The sequence below is a fragment of the Carassius auratus genome, unplaced genomic scaffold (assembly GCF_003368295.1).
Source record: "Carassius auratus strain Wakin unplaced genomic scaffold, ASM336829v1 scaf_tig00214282, whole genome shotgun sequence".
Classification (NCBI taxonomy): Eukaryota; Metazoa; Chordata; class Actinopteri; order Cypriniformes; family Cyprinidae; genus Carassius; species Carassius auratus.
The window spans coordinates 1,080,905-1,097,833 of NW_020527593.1; the positions used below are offsets into that span (position 1 = coordinate 1,080,905).

General features: G+C 40.3%; 1 protein-coding gene across 1 annotated transcript in view; it reads left to right on the forward strand.

Annotated features, from left to right (window-relative positions):
* LOC113091761 (neurexophilin-1) overlaps nt 1-16,308 on the forward strand; it is a 31,380-nt gene extending 15,072 nt beyond the window's left edge. The window contains exon 2 of the mRNA XM_026257391.1: nt 14,395-16,308. Within this exon, the coding sequence (XP_026113176.1) occupies nt 14,395-15,159 (765 nt within the window). The 3' untranslated portion in view covers nt 15,160-16,308. The remainder of the gene's footprint in view (nt 1-14,394) is intronic.
* Nucleotides 16,309-16,929: the final 621 nt, after the last annotated feature.

Genomic DNA, 16,929 nt, shown 5'->3' on the forward strand with positions numbered 1-16,929 from the left:
CAGACTCGGCAGACCCAAACGTACTGTGAGGGTCTGTTGGGAACGTTTGGCAGAGCCCCCTGTCAGAGAGATCTTCAACTCCCACCTCCGGCAGAGCTTCGACCAGATCCCGAGGGAGTCTGGAGATACTGAGTCCGAGTGGACCATGTTCTCCACCTCAATTGTTGCTGCGGCTGCTCGGAGCTGTGGCCGAGGCGGCAAACCCCAAACCCGGTGGTGGACAGTGGAAGTAAGGGATGCTGTCAAGCTGAAGAAGGAGTCCTATCGGGCCTGGATGGCTTGTGGGACTCCGGAGGCAGCTGACAGGTACCGGCAGGCCAAGCGGACTGCAGCCCGGGTAGTCGTGGAGGCAAAAACTCGGGCCTGGGAGGAGTTCGGTGAGGCCATGGAGAACGACTATCGGTTGGCCTCGAAGAGATTCTGGCAAACTGTTCGATGCCTCAGGAGGGGGAAGCAGTGCCCTACCAACACTGTTTACAGTAGAGATGGGCACCTGTTGACCTCAACTGGGGATATCGTCGGGTGGTGGAAGGAATACTTCGAGGATCTCCTCAATCCCACCGACTTGTGTTCCGTTGAGGAAGCAGTGGCTGGGGACTCGGAGGGGCACTCGTCCATCACCCGGGCTGAAGTCATCGAGGAAGCTCCTCGGTGGCAAGGCACCGGGGGTGGATGAGATCCGCCCCGAGTACCTCAAGTCTGTGGATGTTGTGGGGCTGTCTTGGCTGACACGTCTCTGTAACATCGCATGGCGGTTGGGGACAGTACCTCTGGACTGGCAGACCGGGTTGGTGGTCCCTCTTTTCAAGAAGGGGGACCGGAGAGTGTGTTCCAACTATAGGGGGATCACACTTCTCAGCCTCCCTGGGAAAGTCTATGACAGGGTACTGGAGAGGAGAAATCGGCCAATAGTGGAACCTCGGATTCAGGAGAAACAGTATGGTTTTCGTCCCGGTTGTGGAACACTGGACCAACTCTATACCCTTTCTAGGGTGCTGGAGGGTTCATGGGAATTTGCCCAACCAGTCCACATGTGTTTTGTGGACTTGGAGAAGGCATTCGACCGTGTTCCTCGCGACATCCTGTGGAGGGTGCTCCGGGAGTATCGGGTCTGCGGCTCCCTACTTAGGGCTGTTCGGTCCCTGTACGACCGGAGCAAGAGCTTGGTTCGCATTGCCGGCAGTAAGTCAGACCTGTTCCCGGTGCATTGTCACCGGTTCTGTTCATAATTTTTATGGACAGAATTTCTAGGCAGAGCCAAGGGCCGGAGAGTGTCCAGTTTGGGGACCATACGATTTTGTCACTGCTTTTTGTGGATGATGTTGTCGTGTTGGCCTCCTCAGACCAGGACCTTCAGCGTGCACTGGGACGGTTTGCAGCCGAGTATGAATCGGCTGGGATGAGAATCAGCACCTCCAAGTCTGAGGCCATGGCTCTTAGTCGGAAAAGGGTGGATTGGCCACTTCAGGTTGGTGGAGAGTTCCTGCCTCAAGTGGAGGAGTTCAGGTATCTTGGGGTCTTGTTCACGAGTGAGGGAAGGATGGAACGTGAGATTGACAGATGGATCGGTGCAGCTTCTGCAGTAATGCGGTCGCTGTACGGGTCTGTCGTGGTGAAGAAGAAGCTGAGCTGTAAGGCAAAGCTCTCGATTTACCAGTCAATCTATGTTCCTACTCTCACCTATGGTCATGAGCTGTGGGTCATGACCGAAAGGACAAGATCCCGGATACAGGCGGCCGAAATTAGCTTTCTCCATCGGGTGGCTGGGCGCTCCCTTAGAGATAGGGTGAGAAGCTCGGTCACTCGGGAGGAGCTCAGAGTAGAGCCGTTGCTCCTCCACATCGAGAGGAGCCAGCTGAGGTGGCTCGGGCATCTATTTCGGATGCCTCCTGGACGCCTTCCCAGGGAGGTGTTCCAGGCACGTCTCACCGGGAGGAGGCCCCGGGGAAGACCTAGGACACGCTGGAGGGACTATGTCTCCCGGCTGGCCTGGGAACGCCTCGTGGTCCCCCTGGAAGAGCTGGAAGAAGTGGCTAGGGAGAGGGAAGTCTGGGCGTCTCTGCTTAGACTGTTGCCCCCGCGACCCGGCCCCGGATAAGCGGAAGATGATGGATGGATGGATCTACAATTATATGTCACTACTAAAAACTACAGGAATTAAATCACACCATGCTGGTTTCATCTGGGCAGAGGAGAACTGGCCCCCCGACTGATCCTGGTTTCTCCCAAGGTGTTTTGGTTCCTTGCCAATGTCGCCTTTGGCTTGCTTAGTTGGGGACACTTGACTGCACAGACACTAATGGAAGAGAACTAAACTGAGCTGAAAAATGATATCTTTCATTGTTCATTGAACTGACTTTTATTGTTGTTCTATTGTCCTCTTGCATTATCAGCACAGTTTTTTTACACTGTAAATCTGCTTTGACACAATCTGTATTCTATAAAGTGTTATATAAATAAAGATGGCTTGACTTGAGTAACTGGCATATTTACGAGTGATCAAATTTTAAAGGAAAGTTGTCTTGTGTCTCAGCCCTTATTTCCATGTTGTAACCAAAGGGCACTGTATAACTAATCAAGACACTGAGTAATATGTCAGTATCAAGGACCTAATAAGAAGTTAGTCCATCCTTTGCCTTAAGGACAGCTTCAGTCTTCTTTGCCGGTGTCATCTAAGTACTGAACTTTGCTGAGATATTGAGTCATTAATCAATAAGAAATAAGAAAAGTTGGTTCTTTGAGGGATAAAGTCTTTCTTGCACTCTAGGCTCCAGAAATTCCTGTAAAAGCTAACTGTTCTTTAGATCTAGTGATGAACCTTTTCACAGATGGTGATGATGGCATTTTCATAGTTATTAACATTGTAAACCTATCTATCTATCTATCTGTCTGTCCGTCCGTCCGTCCGTCCGTCTATCTATCTATATCCCTATCTATCTATCTATCTATCTATCTATCTATCTATCTATCTATCTATCTATCTATCTATCTATCTATCTATCTATCTATCTATCTATCTATCTATCTATCTATCTATCTATATATGTAACCAACATATAGCGCCAATAGCGCCACAGAGGAATATATATATATATATATATATATATATATATATATATATATATATATATATATATATATATATATATATATATATACCCCGTATTTTCCAGACAATAAGTCACACTTTTTTTCATAGTTTGGCTGGTCCTGCGATTTATAGTCAGGTGCGACTTATTTATCTAAATGAATTTGACATGAACCAAGAGAAATGAAGTAAGATAAATTAACCAAGAGAAAACATTACCATCTACAGCCACGAGAGGGCACTGTATGCTGCTCAGTGCTCCTGTAGTCTACACTGATGACATAGAGCGCCCTCTCGCGGCTGTAGACGGTAATGTTTTCTCTTGGTTCTTGGTTCTAAATAAACGCGACTTATAGTCCAGTGCGACTTATATATATATTTTTCCTCATCATGACACATTTTTGACTGATGTAACTTATACTCAGGTGCGACTTTACTATATATATATATATAATTTTTTTTCACATTAAAAAAATATAAAAACCTATACGACAATTACTGTTTTTGTCTTTGGCATTAAATTCTATATTATATATATATAGCGTGGACGATGATTCCCAATACAATATAACCTTTATTGCACTGATATTAGACTCAAGATGCTTTCAAACTGCAGACAGGGCTACACTGGAACTTATATAATTTCTGATGTAATGCATTTGTAGCATGTAGCCAGCATCCAGTAAAATGTCCATCTATTATTGGTAGGTGTTTTACAATGTCCATATTTGGCATATTATGTCAATGTAATTTCTGACTGAAGCTTTGGCATATTCATATATATAGACCTTTTTGAAGCCCTGATCATTTTCTGATATTGCTTTTAAAGGTGCAAAATGTTAAAACATATACAATATTTGACTTGGTGACAAGATGAACATTGCAACAACAAAAACTGTGAGTTCCTTTTTTATTTTACATCAGTTCATGGATGTGAGTTGCCACCAGCAGCATTATATGAAAAGAGGGACTGAGTCCATGGTATGATTCAACATATAGTTTAAAGGGGTCATATGATGTGATTCCAATTGTCCTTTCTCTTTGGAGTGTTACAAGCTCTTAGTGCATGAAGAAGATCTGTAAAGTTGTTGGAAGAATGGACTTTGTAGAAAACGACTCATTTGAGAGAGGCGGGGCATAGAGGACCTACAATAATGTATAATATTTGAAAAATAATGTGTTTTTTGAACATTAAAGCATTTCAATATATTCTGTTACACCAAATACACGAGATAATGCTCTTTAAAAAAAGCATCATATGACTCCTTAAAGGCTTTAATGGTCTGAATTCGAAATACAGCATTACAATGGAAAACATTTAGGAAACATCTGGCTGCAGAGTTCCATGATTACTCAAACATAATGGAGTATTCCAGAGTAAAAGGCTGTAGGATGAATAAAGATATAAAGATTTCATAATCATCATTCTAATTGCTTGAAAATCTGGAAATCCACACCACATATGTAACAATAGCGCCACAGAGGAATGGTATTGTTGGAATCACCATTCCCTACACTTTGCTGTAGTTTCATGTCTCATGTTTGACTATGTGGTTTCGTTCTTCTTCTTATATATTGTAATGTAAAACATATAAACATGTATTTATTTGTTAGTTAGTTAATTCATTGGTTAGTACATTACCCCTTAAACCCAGAGAAACTTTGTGTTTTCTCACAAAACATTTGCATTCTCTTGCAAAACTATTGCATTCTCCCAATAAAATTTTTAATGTAAATTCTATGAGGTGGAGTAAAAATTATATTTCAATTATTTTGTCAGAAAATACGTTTCGCAAAAAAAATAAATAAAAATAAATAATAATAATAATAATAATAATAATAATAATAATAATAATAATAATAATAATAATAATAAAAAAGATTTATCCCTCTTTTTTATCACCATTTACCCATTGGTAAGTTATCATGTAATCTACAGTCCAAAGATAATGATAACAAACTAAACTCCTTAAAGATGATACAAGATAATACTGTCAGTATTTTTTGCTTTTAGCTGTAAAATACCATTAATTGTCATTAATTGCCTTAGCAGCAACATTAATCGTATGTTTAAACTCCAGCTTTAAAAGTGAAGCAATTTTTGTTCTGCAAAATATTTCATTTTAGCATTTTTTGTATATTTCCCCTTTAATACAAATAAAAGTGACACGGGAATCCAGGCTCAAATGCACATCTCGTTGTTTGCTCTTCATTTCAATTTTAATCATATTGTTAGAACACAGTCCAAAAAAAAAGAAAAATTATACAAATCCAGTCCAAACATCAATGATTGCATTGTGTATTCATAATGTTTACATGGGCAAATAAAGCATCAGCCTTCTACCAGAGAAGCCAGTATAGCATTATCTGGATATGATTGCTTCTGGTTTACCTGCCACCAAATAGATGAGTGTGAGATGAAAGCGGTTTTTATCAGGAAGCAAAGAGCCTGTCTGCAAGTTGAAGTGGCAATGACAGATACTGTAACCCGTAAGTAGCCCTGTCAATGGCCCGCTCCGATGGACATGAGCGTATTGATCTCTGACTTTCAGTTAAATACTCCTTAAGGGGGTCTCATGATAGCAGCTCCTGTCTTTATCCTCGCCTCTCTCTCTGTTCTCTCCATCACATTGCATCTGCAAATCAATGCGGCACTGTAACACACCACAGGCTGTCTATAAAGCACCGCTTCAGTTTTCCAGTGTGGAGACAGTGGCAGAACAGCACATCGTTTCTCCTCGACTGAATTATTTGTGTCCTCAACCACTAAATCATATTGATTAAAGCTTGTCACGGATTCTGAATGAGGTCCTTTGGGGTCACTTGCAGCAGAAATGGAAGTTTATTGGATTACAGGCTTAATTTGATTTTGAGTGACGAGCGTGCATTATAATGGCAGCCTCCCTGGAGAGCACTCTTCTTACCTGACTCTTGAACCCTCCTACCACTTCACACAAAAGGACAAAACACACATGTGTAAATATACTTGGCACTACACAAAACCAGCATTTCATTTTCTGAAATGTGAAGCCTCTTATTTCATCTTATGTGTTTGCATTTATGGGGTCTTTTAAACAAAGCTGATGATAATGCACAGAAAATGTAACTCAGAAATTGATAGTGACTTTCGCAAATAATTACGAAATGGCAAGTAACACATTGCATTAAGCATAGAGAAACTTGGAAAATATTATTATTATTATTTTTTTATTTTTTTTCACAGTATAGATCCAGTCAAATGAATTAATATTTGTATTAAATGAATTCCAATTTAAACGCTGGTCCAGAAAACAACTTTATAACCTCATAAGTACTTTCTTGTAAAACACACACACATATAATCATACAGGATGCAGTTAATTGAAATATTGAAACTAAATTGATATTAAATATCTTTTATTACCATATAGGTGTTTTTAATGGCATGCTATATGTTTATGTGTGATTATACTACACACACACACACACACACACACACACACACACAGACACACAGAAACATACAGAATATACAGCTTAATCCAAACAGTGAAACTAAATTGAAACATATTGTTTTTTGATCACTGTATTATTATTTTTTAACAGATTTGTGACATTACAAACTATAAAATACTGAAAATATATGGCAAACTGTCCAAACGGTCTTTCTGCTGCAGATGTAGCTATGTTAGCACAGGTGTCAAATGGCATGGTATAGATCCAGGTATATAAAAAAAAAAAAAGGAAAATAAATAAAGAATAGGAGTACAAGAACGTATTTGGAGAAGAGCAGCACAGCTTCGGTTTATTATTCCAGCCTAAAATCTCATTAAGTGTGACATTGAGGATTAGTTCAGATGGGAAAGAGTAGAGAGAGAAGTCTCCCACAAATAGCTGTGAGGAGCGATGCACTGGCTTTTGTTTGCCATCATTAATTCTGTGCTGAAGTGGCTAAGAGGTAGACCCGAATCACTGATCAGAGGAGGACCCCCGAATATGACAGCAGGACAGGTGCCCTCACTTCCTCTCACTCTCTTCTCACATGCTCACTTTTCCTCTCTGCATCTTGCTGTGTCTGTGTTCTTCTCTCTCGCCTTCTCGGCTCTTAATTGGGGTGTTTGGGCGGTGGGGCCATCTGCGATGCTGACAAAGGGAAGCCTGCTTTGATTTATGGAGCCTTAGGCCACATTAGTCTCTAGATTTCCACAGTAAATTTCAGCACTCAGCAGTGGAGTTGGCTCAACAAATTCTGCATTGCTCAAGGAAGAGAACTGTGGGTTCCTCCTTGGGAATAGTATTGAGATGATGTTAGACTTTCACGGTTACATTTTGGGACACTGTTTCAAAGGAACAATGTTTTGTAGAATTTTGCAGAGTGTGGTTCATGGAAGCTCAATTCTGCTGTCTTTCTTAAGCTGTGAGATCAAAGTCAGCTGACAAGGACCCATTTAAGTCAATTTCACACTTTAATGACGTGTTGCTAAATGAAGATCACCACAGACCAAGGCTGCAGACAGCACACCTTGTTTGTTATCTTTATTTTATAAATGCACAAATTTTTGTTGTTATTTTGTCTGTGTCAAATAAAAGTAGACCCTTTACTGATTCGACTGATGTATTGCTCTTATCTGTACAATCTGTAATAAGGGTCTTTGTACCACTAAGGGTGCTTTCACACTAGCACTTTTGGTGCGCACCCGGGTTCGATTGCCGTCGGAGTATGGTTCGTTTGGATGATGTGAACGCTTCACGAAATCGGGTGTGCTCCTGCGAACCGTACTTGAGTCCACTTAAAAAGGGTGGCTTGGGGTACGGTTCATGTGAACTGCTGTACTGTTCACTGCTGGTGTAAACACAATCGTACCAAAATGTGGAAGTGAACCGCTAATAATGACGTATTATTTGATGAAAACAAGTGTTTGTGTGTGAGTGTTACACGCAAGCAGAGAGCTGTATATCTAATTTCTGTTCACCTTTCTGTTCACCTTCAGCATTCTTTAGAGCATTTGCAGTACATTTGTAAAACAGACGCAATCACCGTTATGTACAGAAGCATTGTGAACAAAACTAACGGTTCAAAAACATAAATACATAAAAGTGCAGAGAGTAATGTTATTGATTTGCTGCCTTCTCCTGCATCGTCGTTACTAAGCAACGGTGTAAACAGCTGCTGGCTTAATGACGCAAACGAACCGCGGATCGGACCCAAATAAAATAATTTGAATGCAGTCCAGAGAGGGCAGGGGGAGGGGGGAGCAATCGAACTCTGGCTCGGACTAGGCAAGTGAACAAAGTGTGAAAACACCCTAAGGGGCCATTCACATATCGCGTCTTTTGCGCACTCAAGTTCATTATATCCAATGTAGGCATGAACGAATAATTATAAATAATCACACCATAGGCCCACTTGTTCATACGTTTAACAGCTGATTGTTTGGTAAATGAGGAACAGTGCGTTGGAGAGTTTGTAAAGAAACTTTGGCTGAAATATGGAACAGCTAACGGTATTAGTTCACTGTAATCTTACCATAATATGTCATTTTAATTTTCAAACAGCCTTGTTAGAGCTTGTTCTTAATGTTAATGTATTTCAGCGGTGTATTGTGCTGTTAAATGAATACTTTTACACAGTCAGTGTTTGGGATTGAGAACCGTATTAAATGGGTGTGAGTCTCAAATGTTTTACAATAGTCTATATACATTAGGCTGTTTTAGTTGCAATTGTATGAACAAGTGCTCTTTTTGTTCTCAGACTACATAAAGGTGAATTTCACCTGTAGTGACCAAAAGATGGCAATGTTAATAACAAAGAACATTGATTCAAACAACCAAACCTATGAAGAACAAGTTCATCTCTCAAATATGAATCAAAGGACAGCATTTATATAATTTATATAATATTATTATAAGAGTGTAGCATATGAGTCACATGACTGGATCTAAAACTGGTTTTATTCACACAGAATTTTTGTCTAAAACTAATCTTTGAATACTGAAAAGTGACACTGTTCACAATAAAAACATTTTTGCATTCGCCTGCACAACTTTTCCATTGTTTTTCCATGCAAACACATACTAGACTAATGTGTTTGGGTGTTGTGCTTGAGTTAAAATAAACACATTTCCAGACTTGCCAGATTTTTCTATTCCACTGCCCTGTGTCTCATGTTTAAAAAAAAAAAAAAACTCATTATGTATAAATGGGCCACAGTGGGGCTGGTTGTGCTGCATTTTGCTGCTTCTTGATTTTGGATGTGACATTATTAGCGCCATGTTTTCAACGTTGGACTTCTGATTAAATAGGCTCCAGTGGGGACGGTTCACAATTTACACTGCACTTTAATAGGTTACCAATGTAAATCCATGCTAGCTGCACGTTTAAATGCTTTTGAAAAATTGTTTTCCACTCCCCAGTGCAGTGTCTTGTATTGTAAATGCAAGAACGTGTTTTGTGTAAATGGCTCCTATTAAAAGAAAAAAAGAGGAAAAAAGAGAAAAAAGAGAAGAAAAAAAAAGGGGGGGGGGGAGTTGTGGCCTAATGGTTAGAGAGTCAGACTCCCAATCGAAGGGTTGTGAGTTCGAGTCTCGGGCCGGCAGGAATTGTGGGTGGGGTGAGTGCTTATACAGTGCTCTCTCCACCCTCAATACCATGACTTAGGTGCCCTTGAGCAAGGCACTGAACCCCCAACTGCTCCCCGGGCGCCGCAGCATAAATGGCTGCCCACTGCTCTGGATGTGTGTTCACTGCTCTGTGTGTGTGCACTTCGGATGGGTTAAATGCAGAGCACAAATTCTGAGTATGGGTCTTCATACTTGGCTGAATGTCACGTCACTCACTATTAACAAGCACTGATGATCATATTCTGCTGCCTTGTAAACGAAGCCATTGTGTTCAAATTAATTCTTGTCATGCTGAAACAGACATGCGTTTTAATATTCTCATTTGGTTAATTCATAATTACATTCGTAAATGCACAAAATGCATCTCAAACTGGGCAAACGGAACAGTTTCTGTACGGTATGTGTGTCACACTTCTGTTGCAGTACCTACTTAACTGTTTCAGGGGAATCCATGGGCATTGTTACAAACACAAACAGGCTGTTATACACAATGAGCATGACAGCCTGCTTTAATGGTGTGTCTAACGGTCTTCTTATGACACCATTAGGCAGTTCTAGTGTGTGGTCACAGCCTGATACTCCATGGCTGCTTAGCAGCTGTCCAACTCTTGCAGCAAGCATACCTCTACCCCAGCGGCCCATCCTAAAGCACAGTGCTTAGTTATGCCGCTAATGGGCCTGTGCAATGCCTCACACTCTTACAAACCAAACGCACACAGCAGGCAGTGAGGAAGGAAGGAGGGGAGAGGGGGGCTGCAAGTGCTTTGTTAGCAGAAGTGGATTAAGTTTAAATCCATCTTCATTTTTGCCTTTCCTTTTAATTTCTCTCAGGACGGCCACAACATGAGGTGCCTTGTTTAAGCATCTAGGTTGTGGATGGGAGTGAATTGCTGATGGGGAAAAAGATATGCATCATCTTATCTCATGTCCAAGGCTGTAAACATTGTTTGGGAGGTTGTTAAAATGAGGCACATTGGCATATTGTTTTGCATTGTAGAGGTTTTGGCCTTGACATCATGGTTTTATTGATAAGGAGCGTGTTTTCTCTGGGACGTTTATCTCAGGCAGACGTGATTTTGTAATTGTCTGCTCACTTCCCATTTAGTGTATTTCTGTAGTGTAAAGGTAAATGGTGAAATGTGCTCTCAGGGTCACAGTTGAGGCTGTTCTTTCCCGATGCTAGGTTTTATGTACTCCCTCTGCTCATTCTCTTACTACCGTTGTTTTACAAAAGCTATTATAACAATAGTCATTATCGGTTGACCTTTAGCCCACCTGCTGTTTTGTATGCTGGTCTTTGTCAAAGAGACAGTACAGCTCTGAAAGGAAGTTACTTCACAGCAAGAGAACTTACCCTACATAATGTAGACATACATTTTGAGCATATATAGAACTTTAAAATGTATATATAATATAATATAATATAATATAATATAATATAATATAATATAATATAATATAATATAATATACACACACACACACTTTCAATTTTTGAAACTTTTTTGATCATAACAAACACTCTTTTTTTTCTCTCTCTCTCTTAAAAGAACACCCCCTGAAGCCAGGGCTGATTATGCTTTTAAAAAAGCTGTTTTAAATGTTCTCTTTTTAATGGGCCAGTTTTACAGATATGGACACCTGCAGAAATGTAGGGAACAAGCACATTGTAATGTTTCACTTACTAAGTAAATAGCCCTGGCGATGCAATCAATGTGTCAATAATATGCTAGCTAACACTGTAGTTGACTTATTGATGCATATAAATACCTTAATTTAGTGCAAATTAACATTCAAATAGAAACACAAATGTGTGGCAATAAAGTAATTGCATTTTCAAAATTAGCCTGCATAATTATTCCATTTAATCTGCTGTCATTAATTAGGACCAAATGTTAAGCAAGCAGGGTCTGATTCTTGGTTGGTTGGTACTGCATTGCAGTCATAGAACATGTATTTCAAGGTTAAGTACGGTCAGTGGTGTTAACTGCTCACTAGGTTTTTAATTCTCCATGTTGCAGTGTGTAATTTTCTGTTAGAATTTGGCACACCGTACTGTACATAAAAAAAAAAAAAAAAAATCAATTTGCCCACTCACAGTGTTGATGAACAGCATGTCTTGAATCCTGCATTGTTTGAATGAATTATTTTTGTGTGTGTGTGTGTATATATATATATATAATGTTTGATGCAGTTCAGCTGTTGGGATTAAGAATGTTACCAATATGATTTGATCTGTCAGCCTTTTCAGGCAGACTCATTTAGACTCACACCAGGTACACGGATTGGTGTACACATGCTGCTATTGCTGACCTGATGCAGTGTAGTGCCTGGGGGAGCCCAGCTGTTTGTGCCTGGCTGGCCGGCTGTCAGTGGGTGAAGTGGGAAGGGCCTGGCCATGATTCCCCCCCGAATGTGTTTACCAGATGCACTGTTGCCTCAGGTGAGCACTGCAGCTGGCTCCATAAAGCTCCAGCAGTCGGGCTGGATCCAAGCCAGTCATGGCAAGACAGACTGGACAGACCAAGGCTTGTGTTCAGACATCCGCTATGTGTGCAGGCTTTATGCCTAGGAGAACTGACTCCTGGCCAGTATTTTGCTGTTTGTGCTCTCCATGTGTGAGCTTTTTAAGGTCGCTAAAGGTGGACTGAAAAATACTAGCCATAGGCAAAGTGTTGGAAACCTAAACCAGGTCTGTTTTTCAGTGAAAGCTTCAGGATTTAACTACCCTTTTAACTGGCTGTTATTTAAATGTAAGAGCTAAAATTCTAAAAAGTATTACTCAGTAATTACTTAGTTTTCATGAATTTCTAAAATGCTTTATTCTGATTGGTAAATTGCAGCGTTCTGCCATAAAATGTTTTGGTATAATGACATTTAAACTGCATATTTGACTGTTGACAAATCTCATTGCAGTAAATTAATTTCATCTTCAGTGTCATTCCTTGTCCATTTATTTGGTAATTAGTTCAAATAAGCAGGCTAGCCGGTCAATATCAAATAACTTTTAAGGGTGATACAAGACATCCAGGTTTAGTATATAAAGCTTTATTTCTATAGCATATTTTAAAACAGTGTTTTACATTATAGAGTACATTACAGAAATGAATGAATGAGTTTCATACTTTAGAATAATGCATATAAAAGAACAAAAAATAAATAAAGCATGTAAAACAAAAGTAAAACAAAATAAAATAAATTATTATTATTAAAATTAGTAGTAACAGTAGCAGTAAGAATTATTGTATAGTTATTAATATTAAAATGATTATAGCTGACTGTATCCTGACTGTATATTGCATCACCTAGCACACTTTGCAATTGTTTTATTGTATTGCATTATATTACATTAGATGAGATGAATACATAAGCATGAAAACATGTTTTTCCCTCAACATTTTGTTAAAACAAGCTCTTTACTTATCCATTTATCAATGCAAGTGCCCTCCCAGTCGGTCAGGCTGCACTGAACTTTACACAAATAGCTCGTTGAAACTTCCCTTCCGCACTGAACTTCACACAAATAGCTCGTTGAAACTTCCCTTCCCTTGGAATGTTTGTATTACCCCTTTAGCAATTAGCCATTAATAAATAATAACTATGTCTTTAATCATGCTCCCAGAGCACAAAACATATTACTCTCTTTTAGTACAGGGCAAGGCCTCTTTCTCCACACATGAGGAAGAGTAATGATCCTTAATTTCATTGGAAACATATTTAAACTCTCTTCCTAGGGTTCTTCATCACTGGTATAGGTGTTTGTCAGGTAAAGATGAATGTTGAGTTTTGGTTTTATTCATTAATAAAAAAAAAAAAAAAAAAAAAAAATATATATATATATATATATATATATATATATATATATATATATATATATATATATTTGCATTTTTGAACCACTCTTCAAGTCAGTTATCGATTACCTTTCAGGTTCGCAACATGGAATCCTTAAGTGTGTCACGTGGCCTTGCTCCCACCCAGCACTGTGTTTAAAAGGGACCCGCATCACCCTCGCTCTTGCACACACTGTGAGGCAATTCTGTCCGAAGGGTCGAGCAGATTGGTAGCGAGACCTTATTTTCTAACTATCGATCCCAGGGGTAGCCCTCAAGATGCAAAAACCACTGCAAGACGGATCTCCTGTCAGGTCTTACAGTAGAAATCAGGCAATCAATGTCACAGCGCTCTGCCAGGCCCTGTTTGGAGCTAATTCCACTCATCTGAACTAAATGGAGAGAACCCAGTGGTTCATCAATCATCAATTCAAGGAGCAGTGGCTGGTTAATAGCTCTTTACTCAAAGAATAGTCACCGGTATTATCAGGGGGGCCAGCAGAGATCCCCTCTCCAGCCACACAACGTGGCAAATTTGATTGTTGTATTCTTTTTCTCATTCGCCACGCTCTGTTCCATTTCCCGGATGGCTCCTGTCAGCTAACACATTGCAAATTGAAGCTTGCGGGCTCGATCGATTATCTTTTCTTCCCCCTCATCCTAATCCATTTGATCTGTCTGTTGAGTAGGAGACTACATGATTGTGTGGGGGCGAGGGGTCAATATCTCCTGAATCAAGAGTAATATCCATTTAATTCCTTTTTCCTGTCAAGCGGCACTGGATGAAAAGCTCACTTGTTTTGCATTATGTGTCTTCTGTAGCTCTTTAAGGTTAAGATGGCTCAATAACGTCCTCTTCGTCTTGCTTTCTTAGGTTTCAAGTGCCCATGCTTCTATCCAGGGGAAGTCGGAGCTGCTCAAATCAGGGAGCCCCAAGTCGACACTAAAGCATATATGGACAGAAAGCAGTAAGGACTTGTCCATCAGTCGACTTTTATCACAGACTCTCCATGGAAAGGAAAACGCAACTGCCCTGGACCTGCACTATGACACTCCGGAGCCTTACTCAGAGCAGGATCTGTGGGACTGGCTGAGGAATACCACGGACCTGCAGGAATCCAGGCCTCGAGCCAAACGCCGGCCAATGGTCAAGACAGGCAAGTTCAAGAAAATGTTTGGCTGGGGAGATTTCCACTCCAACATCAAAACGGTCAAGCTCAACCTTCTGATCACTGGAAAGATCGTCGATCATGGTAATGGCACCTTCAGCGTCTTCTTCCGCCATAACTCTACGGGCCAAGGCAACGTGTCCGTCAGCCTGGTCCCGCCGAGCAAAATCGTTGAGTTTGATTTGACAGCCCAGCAGTCGGTCATTGACTCCAAGGATTCCAAATCCTTCAACTGCCGCATTGAGTACGAGAAAGTTGAGAGGGGCTCCAAGAACACGCTCTGCAACTTCGACCCATCTAAGACATGTTACCAAGAGCAGACACAAAGCCATGTATCCTGGCTCTGCTCAAAGCCCTTCAAAGTAATTTGCATTTACATCTCCTTCTACAGCACCGACTACAAGCTTGTGCAGAAAGTCTGCCCAGATTATAACTACCACAGCGATACTCCTTACTTCCCTTCTGGCTGAAGGTAGCCGCTGGTGTCACCCACATGAAGGACAATGAGAGGCAAAGGATGGAGCTCTCTCCCATCCATAACAAATACATGTTATCCGTATCGCTCATACCATACGCTCATGGCCCAGATCTATTAAAACGACTTGAGAATAGAGGAGTATTTGGCCACATGAAAACGTACATTTGAGGGCATAATGTAGTGCTTTTGTTTATACACTTGGTATCCTTTAAGTTACGGTACACATTATTGTTAATTTATTGTTTATATATTTTAATGTTCTTAGAATATTATTTTACCACTGGGGTGTTGCTTGTATGACCCTGTACACTCACAATTTTGTCCTGTAATGTTCTGTTTTAATTTAGAAATGTGCAAGTGTTTGAGTTTCAGAATATTTCATTAGTTTATTTTTACAAGTATGTACATGTGTATTAGAACTGCCAAGAGGTCATGAGGGTGTAGATACAGTAGGACTTTTTCGTTTAAATGGTAGTTTGCCTCAGAGGAGATGTCGGAGGAGAATTAATCGCGATCAGAATCTCAATGTTCCCTCCACCTACAAACGTTTGAACAGCCCTGGAGTCCCCACACATTCTTGAGTTATTCCTCCCAGCCTAAAGGCCCAAAGGCAAGGAGAATGGCTTTGTTCTGCTGGTTATGAGCAGGCCTTAACTACAGGCATGTTTTCTACCTATTACAAGGAAGCTGTACTGTGATAATTGTGAATTGTTCGGCCCAAGCTGTGTCCTGTTGTTCAATACGATTCAGGAATGGTTGGAGGGCTTGCTCATTGTCATATAATAAAACACTGTTATGTAATTAATTCTATATCCTAGAGCCTAATTTGTATGAATGGTTTTTGTACATAAATGATTCTGATGGAGCTGCTTCTGTATATACCTTCACTCATTGTCTGTTAACCCAAAACTTCACACTCTCTCTCTCAGATCCAGATATGCTTGTTCTTGGGTTCTTTGGACAAAGAAACTGATGTTGCTGATGTAGATGTGAACTCCTTGAAATCCATGCTCTTGTACAGGGGCTGTAAAACTGTCAAAAATATATATTAGAAGTACTTATCATCTGTATGATTATGTTTACTTTCAGGGAGAACAACGGGATGGAGATGTACAAATGAATAAAATACTGGAAGTTTTATCAGGTGAAGTCTTTGTTATTGTGTGTTTCTCAGAATGTGATATGAAAATCATATTTTTGATTTTTTTTTTTACTTTACATTGTTTTATGCATGTCAAAATGTATTGCAGGCTTTGCAAAAAGACTGTTAGTGAGGGATGTGGTAGTGTATTTCACATGAGGAGGATGTTCACATTAAAACAAAAACAGTTAATTTTAACAGCAGCTGAGGTTTCGTATAGTCCACTAAAATGGGAGGTTTTTCATTTGCAGAAAAACTATCAGTGGAAATGGGATTGGGTGAGACCGATAGTGTCTTTTTCAGAAGCTCAGACTGCCACAGAACACTCCAATGCAGCAGTTAGGACCAGCTGTCTGTCCGCTGTAAAGTGATTAGGGCCTCCGGCAGGAACATTACATTGAGTGTAGCTGGCTCGCAACTTATCAGTAATTAAAGAGGGCGCTAGGTTTGTGTCTTCATCATCTGTCCACAGGGGTTTTGAAGAAAGACTAATTTTGGAGTTGTCTGAAGCTTGTCTTACATTTTCTATTTCTAATCAATCTAGAAGAGGAGTATCTGCTCTGTTAGGTACCAAAGAAAAATTACACGTAGCAGTTTTTCAGTGCATCAAATGAATATATT